This window comes from Hylobates moloch, unplaced genomic scaffold, assembly GCF_009828535.3.
Source record: "Hylobates moloch isolate HMO894 unplaced genomic scaffold, HMol_V3 SCAFFOLD_9, whole genome shotgun sequence".
In the NCBI taxonomy this organism is placed as follows: Eukaryota; Metazoa; Chordata; class Mammalia; order Primates; family Hylobatidae; genus Hylobates; species Hylobates moloch.
The window spans coordinates 9,108,895-9,123,050 of NW_026652284.1; the positions used below are offsets into that span (position 1 = coordinate 9,108,895).

Here is a 14,156-nt window from a genome sequence, read left to right on the forward strand (position 1 = left end):
CAGGCAAATGATGAGGTCAGGAGTTTGAGACCAGCCTGGCCAACAGGGTGAAACTGGTCTCTACTAAAAATACAAAAATTAGCCAGGCGTGGTGGCAGGCACCTGTAATCCCAGCTACTCGGGAGGCTGAGGCAGGAAAATCGCTTGAAACCGGAAGGCGGAGGTTGCAATGAGCCGAGATCATGCCACTACACTCCAGCCTGGGTGAAACAGCAAAACTCCATCTCAAAAACAAAACACAAAAAGGCCAGGCACGGCTCACGCCTATAATCTCAGCACTTTAGAAGGCCCAGGCAGGCGGATCACCTGAGGTCAGGAGTTTGAGACCAGCCTGACCAACATGGAGAGAAACCCCGTCTCTACTAAAAATACAAAATTAGCTGGGCCTGGTGGCGCATGCCTGTAATCCCAGCTATGCGGGAGGTTGAGGCAGGAGAATCGCTTGAACCCGGGAGGCGGAGGTTGCGGCGAGCCAAGATCATGCCATTGCACTCCAGCCTGGGCAACAAGAGCGAAACTCCATCTCAAAAAACAAACAAAAACAACCCCAAAAAACCTAATATGCCTAATGTGAGCGAGGCTTTTGCTAGGAGCTGTATACAAGGGTAGACAGACATGACTCCTGCCCTCCAGGAGTTTACAATCTAATTGTAGACACTTGAGAACTATCTTCTGCCTATTTCAAAAACACAGTCTTGGGGAGCAGGCAATAGTCACTACTATTTTCGTTCTGCGCACACACGTTTACTCGGCGGGTTATGTTCGCTCTTTGTCCAGCTTACTTACTTATGAGACTTCTTCACGTTGGTGCCATCAGGTCCCTTCCCACAATCATAGGCCTGGATGGTGAATGAATAGTCTTTCTGCAGCTCACAGTCCAGTTTTTCTTTGGAGCGAATGACTCCCTCACCAGTGGATTTATCCACTACCACTGCATCAAAGGGGACATTCTGCCCGTGAATTTTAAATCCACAAATCTCACCTAGGGAGTCAAAGCAGAACAGGTTAGAATTCCTACCACATAGATCTTCTGCACCTTGCCCTCCTCCCCCGACTCTCCACCCCCAAAGAAAATAAATGACAACAATTCGGCAGCCAGGGGTTTGAAGGGTCCGTGGACAAAGCAGGGGCACTGTGCTTTAAACATGGGGAAGTTCTGGGGCTTTAGTAAGATGAAGCAGATTCTGGCTTTCCAAGCAACTTGTTTACTTTGCATCCATTCATGCAGGAATACAAAAGAGAGAGAGAAGAAAATATAGACAGGCATTCCACAGGAGCACTTAGATAGCTCGAGGGTAAAAGGAGTCTCATTAGCACACAGCCAGGCCTGAGAACACCAGCGCTGCCCCAGCTCCTGGGAGGGCTGGCAGCCAGTTTGATTTGGACCAGAGAGAAGCTAAAACGCAGTTATGTGTTGAGAGAGGAGGAAGCGTGAGATATAGGATCAGCACCGTAATTACAGAAATTCTGTCAAAAAAAAAAAAAAAATCAAAGGAAACAAGTCTTCCTGTGCAATGAGCCTGGCTAAAATTAGGGAATCAAAACAAACTACTCAATGAGAAAGGTAGAAATACCGACTCGTCAGGCATCCATTTCAACAGCTATTTTATCATCTACGATTCAGACACAGTTTCTATTATGGGAGGGACTGGCTAGACTTGCCTTTGTTTCAGACTTTATCCTATCAAACCTGAAAAAGACACCAGCCTGGGAACTTCTCTACATCTAAATTGGCTCACAAGCTTAATTAGGAGTTAAAAATCTATGTTTCCATTCTTGTCCATGGGAGAACAGTATAAATGTTTTGATGTCAATGTAAAACTCCACAAAATGTATTTCACATGAAAATAAGACTGCACTCCTTCCACAATTCCAACTAATAGAAAATTGTTACAAAGCAAATCTCTGAAGTTCGATTAAACAAAAATGTACAGTGTTATCCATACAGTTCAAATGGATGTCTGATTTCCAGATATTTCTAACCAAGGGTCTGGTTACATACAATTTCCATCAATATACTTTAAAATAGAAACAAAGTAGGAGAATAAATAAGGATAAAAGAGCATGACAGTTTCTTCTGTTTAAGGGCTGATTCCCAATTTTATAAACAAAGTTAGTGGGTTAATATTCATAAGAGGGGAAGAAAGAACCCTTTATCACCTTCTTTGGTGACTGTCACCTCAAAACTCTCTAAAGGGAGAAAAGATAAGCCCATGTCAGTAATACAGGAAAGAATGAAGACGGAACATACTAAGGAAAAAAGTCAAAGGTGCACATATTACACATTTCCACACCAAGCTCAGCGACTGGCTTCTACGATTGCTACAGCAAAACCTAATCTTCAGGAACAAAATGTCACTTTGAATCCAACTTACCATGAACTACTGCATAATTCTGACTTTATTAATTTAGGAATGAAATACTCCTACATGAAGTGTCCTAACATCCTCAGGGGTCATTAGGATTTTTCTTTTCTTTTTTTTTTTTTTTTCTGAGATAGAGTCTCGCTCTGTCACCCAGGGCGATCTCGGCTCACTGCAAGCTCGGCCTCCCGGATTCGCCATTCTCCTGCCTCAGCCTCCCAAGTAGCTGGGACTACAGGCGCCCGCCACCACGCCCAGCTAATTTTTTGTATTTTTAGTAGAGACAGGGTATCACCATGTTAGCAAGGATGGTCTCAATCTCCTGACCTTGTGATCCGCCTGCCTCAGCCTCCCAAAGTGCTGGGATTACAGGCATGAGCCCCTGTGCCCGGCAGGATTTTTCTTTTAATGAACACTAGTGACAAACCATGAATAAGTACATCTATTTGTTATTTTGCAGTTTTCAGATGTTCATTTCCAACCTAAATTCTCTCAGCTAGATTCTGGTAACATTCAACTCATCAGTAGATTTAATGAAACAAAAATTTGGAGCAAAAGGTTTTTTTTTTTTGTTTTTTTTTTTTTTTTGAGATGGAGTCTTGCTCAGTCGCCCAGGCTGGAGTGCAGGGGCGCGATCTCGGCTCACTGCAAGCTCCGCCTCCTGGGTTCAGGCCATTCTCCTACCTCAGCCTCCCGAGTAGCTGGGACTACAGGCGCCTGCCACCACGCCCGGCTAATTTTTTTTGTATTTTTAGTAGAGACGGGGTTTCACCATGTTAGCCAGGATGGTCTCAATCTCCTGACCTCGTGATCCACCCGCCTCAGCCTCCCAAAGTGCTGGGATTACAGGCGTGAGCCACCGCGCCCGGCCAGAGCAAAAGGTTTTAACCCTTTGTTCTTGAACTGAAAAAAATAACAATATTTTTCTAATCCAAAGTACCCAACCAAGGCAACAAACATAAACCCCTCTGCTAATGGAACATCTGCTTAACTGTGAATAGAAACCAGATTCAAAACTAACTGCAGGGATGCTACAATGGTCACTGTTTTTATTACATGAAAGCTCTGTTCTACCAAGTCAATATACATCCTGCTTATAAACCCTTTACTATGGAGGAGTGGAAATGTGAAGAGGTCAGGAATTCCGCTGCCCTCCACACACTGGGACCTCACTGGTGGCACCTTCTCTCCCCCAAAGGTAACAACGGCCAGAACTCCCTTGCTTTGATAATAGTTCTACCATTTATTTTCCCTGAACAGTGTTGTTTCATTTTGCTTGGTTTTAAGGTTTTAAAAAATGTTATCACGTGGCATGCAGTTTTTTGTTTGTTTGTTTTTTGGGAGGGGGGACGGAGTTTCGCTCTTGTTGCCCAGGCTAGAGTGCAATGGTGTGATCTCGGCTCACTGCAACCTCTGCCTCCCGGGTTCAAGTGATTCTCGTGCCTCAGCCTCCTGAGTAGCTGGGATTACAGACATGCACCACCACACCCGGCTAATTTTATATTTTTAGTAGAGATGGGGTTTCTCTGTGTTGGTCAGGCTGGTCTCGAACTCCCGACATCAGGTGATCCGCCCGCCTCAGCCTCCCAAAGTGCAGGGATTACAGGCGTGAGCCACTGCGCCCGGCCCACATGCAGTTTTTATGACTTGCTGGTTTTTTTTTTTTTTTTTTTTTGAGACAGAGTCTCACTTTGTTGCCCAGGCTAGAGTACAGTGGTAGCATCTCAGCTGACTGCAACCTCAGATCCCCAGGTTCAAGAGATTCTCATGCCTCAGCCTCCCAAGCAGCTGCGATCACAGGCGCCTGCCACCAAGCCTCGCTAATTTTTGTATTTTTAGTAGAAATGGGATTTCACCATATTGGCCAGGCTGGTCTTGAACTCCTGATCTCAAGTGATCCACCTGCCTCGGCCTCCCAAAGTGCTGGAATTACAGGCGTGAGCCACCGCACCTGGCCATGACTTGCTTTTTCATGCAACTTTGTGTATCTAAGATTTATTCATCCTTGCTGGTATCGGTAGCTACAGTTTATTCATTTTCACTACTACCTAACAGTGAGAATCCACGGGTCAAAACATGTAAAGTGCTTAAAACATTGCCTGGCGGAAAGAGAGCACTTAACAAATGTTTGCTATTATTACAATCATTTTCCATCGTGTGAAAATGCCATCAGTTGTTTCGGCTGTTTAAAAACAATGGTGTCATGATTATTTCTGTCCCTGCTTGCTGCTGCACGTGTACGAGAGCCTCTGTATGCCTGTGCTGCCTAACATGGTAGCCACTAGCCATGTGGGGCTGTTCAAATGCAAATGAAAATTCATGCTAAAAATCAAACAATGTGAAAAATCCAGTTCCTCAGTTACACTGGCCGGTTCTCAAGGGCCTAGCAGCCACACGTGGCTGGTGGCTGCTGCAAGAAGACAGTGGACGCAGAGCGCTCCCCTTGGCACAGCAAGTCCCACTGGACAGAGTTGCTTTGAATTAGGGGTCTGCAAACTGCCGTTTCCAGAAAGTCCAACCTGTTCCTGATTTTGAAGAGCCCACACAGTAAAAACAATTTTTAATAGTACTTCATAACATGAGAAAATTACATGAATTTCAAATACAGTTTCTTTTTGTTTGTTTGTTTTGAGATGGAGTCCATGCTCTGTTGCTCAGGCTGGAGTGCAGTGGCACGATCTCGGCTCACTGCAAGCTCCACCTCCCGGGTTCACGCCATTCTCCTACCTCAGCCTCCCGAGTAGCCGGGATTACAGGTGCCTGCCACTATGCCAGCTAATTTTTTTGTTTTTGTATTTTTAGTAGAGACGGGGTTTCACCGTGTTAGCCAGGATGGTCTTGATCTCCTGACCTCGTATCCGCCCATCTCGGCCTCCCAAAGTGCTGAGATTACAGGCGTGAGCCACCGCGCCTGGCCTCAAATACAGTTTCTATAAATATATTTCACTGGAACACAGACATGCTCGTTTAACGTATGGTCTCTGCTTTCACACTGCAAGGGCAGAGGTTGTTGCAGAGTTACATCATTGCGAAAGAGATCCGAGGGGCCCCAAAGCTTAAAATAGTCCCTATCTAGTTCTTCACAGAAAAGGTCTGCGGATCTCTGCTCTAGAGAGACACCCACGAGTAAAACTGCCTGGTACCTGATGTGTCCAAATGTTTTCCAGGATGTGCTAACTCACAATATTACATGTTTTGATGCATATTAATACTGCATAATACATTTTAAAGTAATTTAGGTTGCCCAGCTTTAATTAGGATAAAACTTCTCAGTTTTTGACTTGAGTTTACTGTGGAATAGCGAGGCAGTTCCACATCATCTGAACTGACATTAGTGACAGTGATTGTGCTGTGCTTTCCTGACACAGGTCTCTCCATAGGTAAGTGCAGATTTCCTGCTTGTTGTTTGGTTGTTTTAGCGACCGGGTTTCCCACTGTTGCCCAGGCTGGAATGCAATGATACAATCCTAGCTCTCAGAATACTCAATATTTTGAGTATTAACATTGGCTACTTTAATGAGTTCCACCAACGGGATATGGTGGGTACCTCAGATCCACCAGTACTTATTCAATTGCTAGTCAGGCTGGGTCCTTTACCTACAAGGACTTAAAAAACTAACTCGCCAGGTTGGTAGTTCAAGGTGGCAGGTGCAGTGTGGGCTTTGCAAAAGCCCGTGCCGGCCTTGCAACCAAGTCCATCACTGCAGAGCCTGCTGAGCCATCTGCAGGGTCAGCCAGTACGCCTACCTCAAGGGGCCATTTGTGCATTCAACCTAAAACTCTACTTTTAATAAGGAAGACGGATCGGACTGGAGCAAGGCAGGGGCCACCATAGTACCTCCGATGAGATACAATGAGGGCTGAACTAGGCACTGCCCCGAGGAGACATTTAAGGGATTTTTAGGGGACTAGATACGACCTCCACCTCCTGAGTTCAAGAGATTCTCCCATCTCAGCCTCCCAAGTAGCTTGGACCACAGGTGCATGCCACCCATTCCCGGCTTTTTTTTTTTTGGTAGAGGCGGGGTTTCACCATGTTGCCCAGGCTGGTCTTGAACTCCTGAGCTCAAGCGGTCCACCTGCCTCAGCCTCCCTCAGAGCTGGGATTACAGGCATGAGCCACCACGCCCGCCCCAGTTCACGATAGTCAAATGCATGCTACGGCACCATCACATATGAAGGTGCAGCTCCACCGCTCGCTATCCTAAACTCAGCCTCTCTCAAACTCAAACAACCTCATCCGTTGCAGGGAAGGACCTCTCAGAATTGCCTCTCACATCCCAGTTCCTTTCTGCCCTGCTCCCTCGCACTCAATTCAGCTGGTTCTGCTAGGCAAATCTACCTAAAACCCTGCTTTTATCAAGCTGAAAACACCCAACCAGGTTTCCCAGACAACCTCTCCAGTTAGGCTCTCCTAGGAACGGGCCAAATCCTTCCCAGTCTCTTTCCCCAAACCTTCATTCCCCTAGGAGATCACCTAAAATGGCCAAAAGGAACTTTACTTAAGAAATTTGAGGGGCAGGCCTGGTAGCTCATGCCTGTAATCCCAGCGCTTTGGGAGGCTGAGGTGGGTGGACCACCTGAGGTCAGGAGTTCGAGAGCAGCCTGGCCAACAGGGTGAAATCCTGTCTCTACCAAAAATACAAAAATTAGCTGGGCGTGGTGGCGTGCGCCTGTGGTCCCGGCTACTTGGGAGCCTAAGGTGGGAGAATCACCTGGGCCTGGGATGTTAAGCCTGTAGTGAGCCATGATCATGCCACTGCACTCCAGCCTCTGTACTCTGGGCGACGGAGTGAGACCATGTTAAAAAATTTTAAAAAAATTTTTAAAGGAATTTTTAAAGCAAAACATAAAAATATGAAAAATGGATGAACCCAACAAAGTCTAGATTTGACTTCTGGATATCCAAAGTCATGTGCAGGTTCTCAGCTGACAGCACTTTGTCCTCACTTTCCTCATCTGTGCCTTTGACAAACCCCAACTTTAGGCTGGCTCTGCTGTTCTTTCAAAGTCTTCTTCCTAATCTGAGGATGGCCCCTCTTACACACGTCTCCCAGCTCTCAGGGGACCCTGCCCTTATATTGCAAGTGTTTCCTTTGCTCCTTACGTATAACAGCTAAGGTTCTCTGATTGTAAGCAACAGAAATCCTTTCTAGGTAACTTGGCAAAAGGAAACTGATTGGAAAACTATCGGGAACTCATGGAACTGACTATAGGCCAGAGAAAGGGACTTGGAAACAGGTGGAAGCCAAGGTGGCTGGAGACCAGGAAATAGGAACCACAACAGTCCCACTGCAAAACAGCCTGGAGAGACAGACCCGAACCGCAACTATTCTTAGCATCGCTGTCGCTCCACTCACCATTCAAACTTCAGGGAGGGGCACCTGTTCAGCCTAGCTCACACTGTCCACGCACTTGGCTGGGGGAAGTGGGGTAACAGGTTGTAGATCCACCGATCTGTGCCCAATGGGAAACGGATCAGGGGGCTGTAAAACGGGCCGGGTGTGGTGGCCCACACCTGTAATCCCAGCACTTTGGGAGGCCAAGGTGGGTGGATCACCTGAGGTCAGGAGTTCGAGACCAGCCTGGCCAACATGGTGAAACCCGTCTCTACTAAAAATACAAAAATTAACTGGGAATGGTGGCAGGCACTTGTAATTCCAGCTACTCCGGAGGCTGAGGCATGAGAATCGCTTGAACCTGGGAGGCGGAGGTTGCAGTGAGCCGAGATCGTGCCACTGCACTCCAGCCTGGGCGACAGAGTGAGACTTCATCTCAAAAAAAAAAAAAAAGAGAGAGAGAAAATGGACACTTGCTAAGCAGCAACTATCCACTTCTCTCTGCTCCACTTGGCCTTGGTGCCCACACTCAACGGCTGGGTGTCTGGGCTATCCCTGATGTTTGGTGACCTCTGGCTTCCTTGCTTACTGGTCCAGGCTAGTTTCTGGAACGAGCTCCTATGTTTCTCTAATCAGTAGTTTTTTCAGGGTACCTTCTTTTTTTTTTTTTTTTGAGACGGAGTCTCGCTCTGTCGCCCAGGCTGGAGTGCAATGGCGCGATCTTGGCTCACTGCAAGCTCCGCTTCCCGGGTTCATGTCATTCTCCTGCCTCAGCCTCCTGAGTAGCTGGGACTACAGGCGCCAGCCACCACGCCTGGCTAATTTTTTGTAGAGATGGGGTTTCAACGTATTAGCCAGGATGGTCTCTATCTCCTGACCTCGTGATCCACCCGCCTTGGCCTCCCAAAGTGCTGGGATTACAGGCTTGAGCCACCGCGCCCGGCCTTTTCTTTTTTTTTTTTAGAGACAGAGTCTCGCTGTGTCACCCAGGCTGGAGTGCAGTGGTACAACCTCGGCGCACAGCATCCTCCACCTCCTGTGTTCAAGTGATTCTTGTGCCTCAGCCTCCCAAGTAGCTGGGACTACAGGCACGCACCACCACGCCTGGCTAATCTTTGTATTTTTAGTAGAGACAGGGTTTCACCATGTTGGCCAGGCTGGTCTCAAACTCCTGACCTCAAGTGATCTCCTCGCCTTGGCCTCCCAAAGTGCTGGGATTACAGGTGTGAACCACTGCACTCGGCCTAGGGTACCTTAAATATATGTAACAATAACCACAGACTCCAAGAGTTACGCTCTCGCAAGTTCCTCACTGACTACAGCAGTGGCTCTCAAATTCTAGTGTGCCAAATATGGTCTGTGAAGCTTGTTAAAAATGTGGTTTCCAAGCTCCATCCCCAGAAATTCTGACTTGGTGGTTCTAGGGGCTGAACCCAGTGATCTGTATTTTGAGCAAGCACTGCCAGATGACTCCAACACAGACAGTCTGCAGACCTGGGAAGGTGGCCCATCGGGGGTTTGCAAACCTAGCTGGCTGGTATGGATTTCTCAGGTGCCACTCCTGGAGGTACAGACTAGGTGGCTGAGCATGGAGCTCAGGAACCTGCACTCTACACCAGGGCCCCAGGTAATCCAGACATAGCATTGGAAAACCCCATGCATCCATTCAGCCTAGCAATGGAAACCATGTGGACTCAAGCTGACTTCAACCCTGTGCTCCTCTACACCCCACGCCACACAAGCTGACCTGGTCACCTACCCTGGGAGGCCCTGCCAGTTCCCACCTCTGCTCCCACCTTTCCCCTCCCTTCACTGCCTGTGCAAACTCCACCCACCCTTTACAGGGCTTGACCCCTGTAAACCACTGTAGAACCACTTCTGGGCTGTCTCAGCCCATTCAGTGTTGCTACAAAGGAAGACCTGAGGCTGTGTAAACTATAAAGAAAAAAGGTTTCTTTGGTTCACACTTCTGATGGCTGGGAAGTTCAAGGTTGGGCATCTGCATCTGATGAGGGCCTCAGGCTACTTCCAATCACTGAGGAAGGCCAAGGGGAGTCGTGTGCAGAAATCACATGGTGAGGGAGAAAGAAAGAGAGAGAGAAAGAAAGAGACAGAGAGAGAGAGAGAGAAAGAGAAAGAGAAAGAGGTGGGCGGGGGGAGGAGGAGGAGCAACCACAGGCTCTTTTTAGCAACGAGCTCTTGTGGGAACTAAAAGAGTGAGAATTCACCCACTACCCCCCACCCCACCACCTCACCCCCATAGCCAGGGACAACATTAATCTATTCATGAAGGATTCACTCCCTGTGACCCAAACACCTCCCATTAGGCCCCACCTCCAACATTGGGATCAAGTTTCAGTTAGGGGCACCATGGCTCATGCCTGTAATCCCAACACTTTGGGAGGCCAAGGTAGGTGGATCACTTGAGGTCAGGGGTTCAAGGCCAGCCTGGGTAACATGGTGAAACCCTGTCTCTACTAAAAATACAAAAATTAGCCAGGTATGATGGCACAGGCCTGTAATCCCAGCTACTTGGAAGGCTGAGGTGGGAGAATCGCTTGAATATCTGAGGCAGAGGTTGCAGTGAGCTAGATCCCGCCGCTGCATTCCAGCCTGGGTGATGAAGTGAGGCTCCATCTTTTTAAAAAAAAAAAAAGTTTCCACATGAGGTTTGGAAGGGACAAACATCCAAACTGCAGCACTTGCCTCCTTAGCCCACACCATCGTTGCCTCTGTCACTTGGTGCTGAACTACAAGTTTCCTAGTATCCTTTGCCAATGTTGGTTTGGCCCTCTTACCTAGATTATCAGTGGCTTTGAGAACAGGAACCAACTTTTACACTTTTTTTTTTATCATCTCTAGAAAACCTAGCATAGCTACCTAGTATTTAATCATTACTGATCCCAAACTCTTCCTGGGTGGTGCCTACATCCAAAATGGGTTCATTCAAGTCAATCACGGTTAATGAGAAGCATCTGTCCTAACATTCCGCTACTTACTTAAAATTGTTACTCAATGGATTATTGCCTTCGATTAAGCTGAAGCATGTGAAATGTCATTTTTTTCAAATACTTTAATATTTCAACATTTAAAAAAATGGGGGCAGGCGCAGTGGCTCAGGCCTGTAATCCCAGCACTTTGGGAGGCAGGCAGATCACCTGAAGTCGGGAGTTCAAGACCAGCCTGACCAACATGGAGAAACCCCATCTCTACTAAAAATACAAAATTAGCCAGGCGTGGTGGTGGGCGCCTGCAATCCCAGCTACTCGGGAGGCTGATACAGGAGAATCGCTTGAACCCGGGAGGCGGAGGTTGCGGTGAGCTGAGATTGCATCATTTGCACGATAGCCTGGGCGACAAGAGCGAGACTCCGTCTCAGGAAAAAAAAAAAAAATTGGCCTGGTGCAATGGCTCAAGCCTGTAATCCTAGCACTTTAGGAGGCTGAGGCAGGGGGATCTTGAGGTCAAGAGTTTGAGACCAGCCTGGCCAATATGGTGGAAACCCTGTCTCTACTAAAAATACAAAAATTAGCCAAAATCACTGGAACCCGGGAGGCGGAGACTCCATCTCAAAAAAAGAAAAAAACAAATGGAGGCCAGGCGCCGTTGCTCCACTTGTAATCCCAGCACTCTGGGAGACTGAGGCAGGTAGATGACCTGAGGTCAGCAGTTTGCGACCAGCCTGGTCAACATAGCGAAACCCTCCTTCTACTAAAAATACAAAAATTAGCTGGGCATGGTGGTGGGCGCCTGTAATCCCAGCTACTCAGGAGGCTGACGCAGGAGAATCGCTTGAACCTGGGAGGTTACAGCGAGCCAAGATCACGCCACTGCACTCCAGCCTGGACGACAGAGTGAGACTCTGTCTCAAAAAAAAAAAAAAAAGGCAGTTTCATGCAGGTCAACCAATTCACTGCTGCAAACACAAGGTCAGCTCAGTTACATGTGCTAAAAAAGCAAAACTGGGCAGTGAAATGCAGCAGTTAACCCCACTGGCCACCCTCAGGGCATGTGAATCACATTCATAAGGAAGAATACAGACAAGAGTATCACAGAGCTCCTGGGTGGGCTCTAACCATCAATGAAAACAAAGTTCCCATTCTTGCCCTGAAACTTCTTTTGGATTCTATTGTATCATTATGGTTCAACCAGTCTTGTAACACATCCATACTTAATCTGGAAAAGCAGGAATGAGATTGCTAGAACACCACCACCTCCTAGAAGGAGGAGCTCTGAAGAGGATGCAGGGAGAGGAGGCAATGGCTTCTGACAAGAACAGAATGCATCAATCTTCAAGGCCCCAACCCTGTGGCCCACACATGAGGCTCAAGCTTGTAACTCTCCACGAAATATATAAAATGTAAAAAAATAGGCCGGGCATGGTGGCTCATGCCTGTAATCCCAGCACTTTAGGAGGCCAAGGCAGAGGATCACTTGAGGCCAGGAGTTCAAGATCAGCCTGGCCAACATGGTGAAACCCTGTCTCTATTAAAAATACAAAAAATTAGCTGGCTCGTGGTGGCGCACACCTGTGATCCCAGCTACTCGGGAGGCTGAGGCATGAGAACTGCTTGAACCCGGAAGGCAGAGGTTGCAGTGAGCCAAGATCACGCCACTGCACTCCAGCCTGGGTGACAGAGCGAAACCCTGTCTCAAAAATAAATACATAAATAATAAAATGCAAAAATTGTTTTCTGACCCACGACTACTCAGGCTTTCAGGAGACTAAGGAGAAGGAGCAGAACAAGAAACTGAATCATTTAAATTTCCTAAAACACTTGACAAATACCAAGACTCTGTATCAGAATTTCACCCCAAGGAAATAATCTGGGCGAGACTGGATCTTCATTGTGAACGTCTGATTAGTGATGACTTATAAGGAGCTTCAATGACTAAGCTCCCAGCATTGCACGTGCACTCATTTCAGAGCTCTGACAAGTGAACTCCTATGGCTACCCACACACACATGCCTTGTAGTGGGATCACACTATGAACCGGAATGTTCACACAGTGAGTTGGGCCCAGAGGCGGCTCTGTCATTTACGAGCTGTGTGATCCTGGGCAAACGCATCTCCTCCCTCCACAAATATCTATGGAGTGACTGTGTCCCAGGCACTGATGGAGGTTTTGGGGATAAAATGGAGAACAGAGTAGCTTCTCCTGCTGTCACGCAGCTGGCAGACACACTGAGCCTGGTTCCTCACCTGGAGAACAGGGACAGTGGGCATGTCTACCGCGTAAGAGTGGGAAGAGACGCCGGGCGCAGTGGCTCACACCTGTAATTCCAGCACTTTGGGAGGCTGAGGCGGGCAGACTGCCTGAGCTCAGGAGTTCGCAACCAGCCTGGGGAACACGGTGAAACCCCGTCTCTACTAAAAATTACAAAAAATTAGCCAGGCATGGTGGCATGTGCTTGTAGTCCCAGCTACTCTGGAGGCTGAGGCAGGAGAATTGCTTGAATCCAGGAGGCAGAGGTTGCAGTGAGCCAAGATCACACTGTGGCACTCCAGCCTAGGCAACAGAGCAAGACTCCATCTCAAAAGAAAACAAAAAAAAACTGCTGAAAAGAATCGGAGAAAGTAACCCACACCGGGCCCTCAGAGCAACCTCTGCCACACTGCAGGCACTCAATAAACGTTAGATGTCACCACCACCATCACCACCCTCCTCCTCAACATGGTGCAAAATTAAACTCAATGTCATCACTCAAATCAATCTAAGATGAAAATAAGGCTCCAGGTCTAGCCTCTGTCTTATTCAAAAAATACTTAAGAAAGTCTGTAAGAAAATGCAACACTATAACGACTTTTGCAGAAAGATGAAAAAATATTTCTCACAAAATGTTAAATGAAAAAATATTTTTAAAAGATTCTATTAGTAGTAATAACAGCAGCAGCAAACACTGTAGGTAGTAATTACTGTACCACGCACTGTTTAAAGCTCTTCACATGTATGAATAAAGAAGCTAACATTCCCCCAAACCAATGAGGTCTGTGACATTAATGAGGTCTGTGATATTGTATCCTTTTACAAATGATGAAACGGAGGCACAGAAAAGGTAAGTAATTTGCCTAAGGCCACACAGCCAATAAGTAGCAGAGCTACGATTCCCGATTCCCTCACTGGTCCCTCAGCTCTAGGGTCTCTGTTCCTGACCTCCCTGCTCAGTCTCATAGGGTCCTGTTCTGTGCTGGGTGGCACCGTGGGGGCGGGGTTCTATGCTGGGCAGCACCTTGGGGGCGGGGTTCTGTGCTGGGTGGCACCATGGGAGCGGGGTTGTGCTGGGCGGCACCATGGGGGTGGGTTCTGTGCTGGGCGGCACCATGTGGGCAGAGTTCTGTGTTGGGTGGCACCATGGGGGCAGTGTTCTACGTTGGGCGGCACCATGGGGGCAGGGTTCTGTGCTGGGCGGCACCATGGGGGCAGGGTTCTGTGTTGGGTGGCACCATGGGGG

At 47.7% G+C, this 14,156-nt stretch overlaps 1 protein-coding gene across 3 annotated transcripts in view; it reads right to left on the bottom strand.

Moving 5' to 3' along the window:
- Window positions 1–14,156, bottom strand: part of CLSTN1 (calsyntenin 1) — a 91,879-nt gene that overhangs the window by 25,424 nt on the left and 52,299 nt on the right. For 2 of the 3 annotated variants that reach the window (XM_032758848.2, XM_032758845.2), the window contains exons 3-4: window positions 2,161–2,190; window positions 787–982 (exon numbers count right to left, since the gene is read on the bottom strand). In XM_032758848.2, coding sequence (XP_032614739.1) covers window positions 787–982; window positions 2,161–2,190 — 226 coding nt within the window. The remainder of the gene's footprint in view (window positions 1–786; window positions 983–2,160; window positions 2,191–14,156) is intronic. The other variant, XM_032758847.2, reaches the window with a different exon arrangement.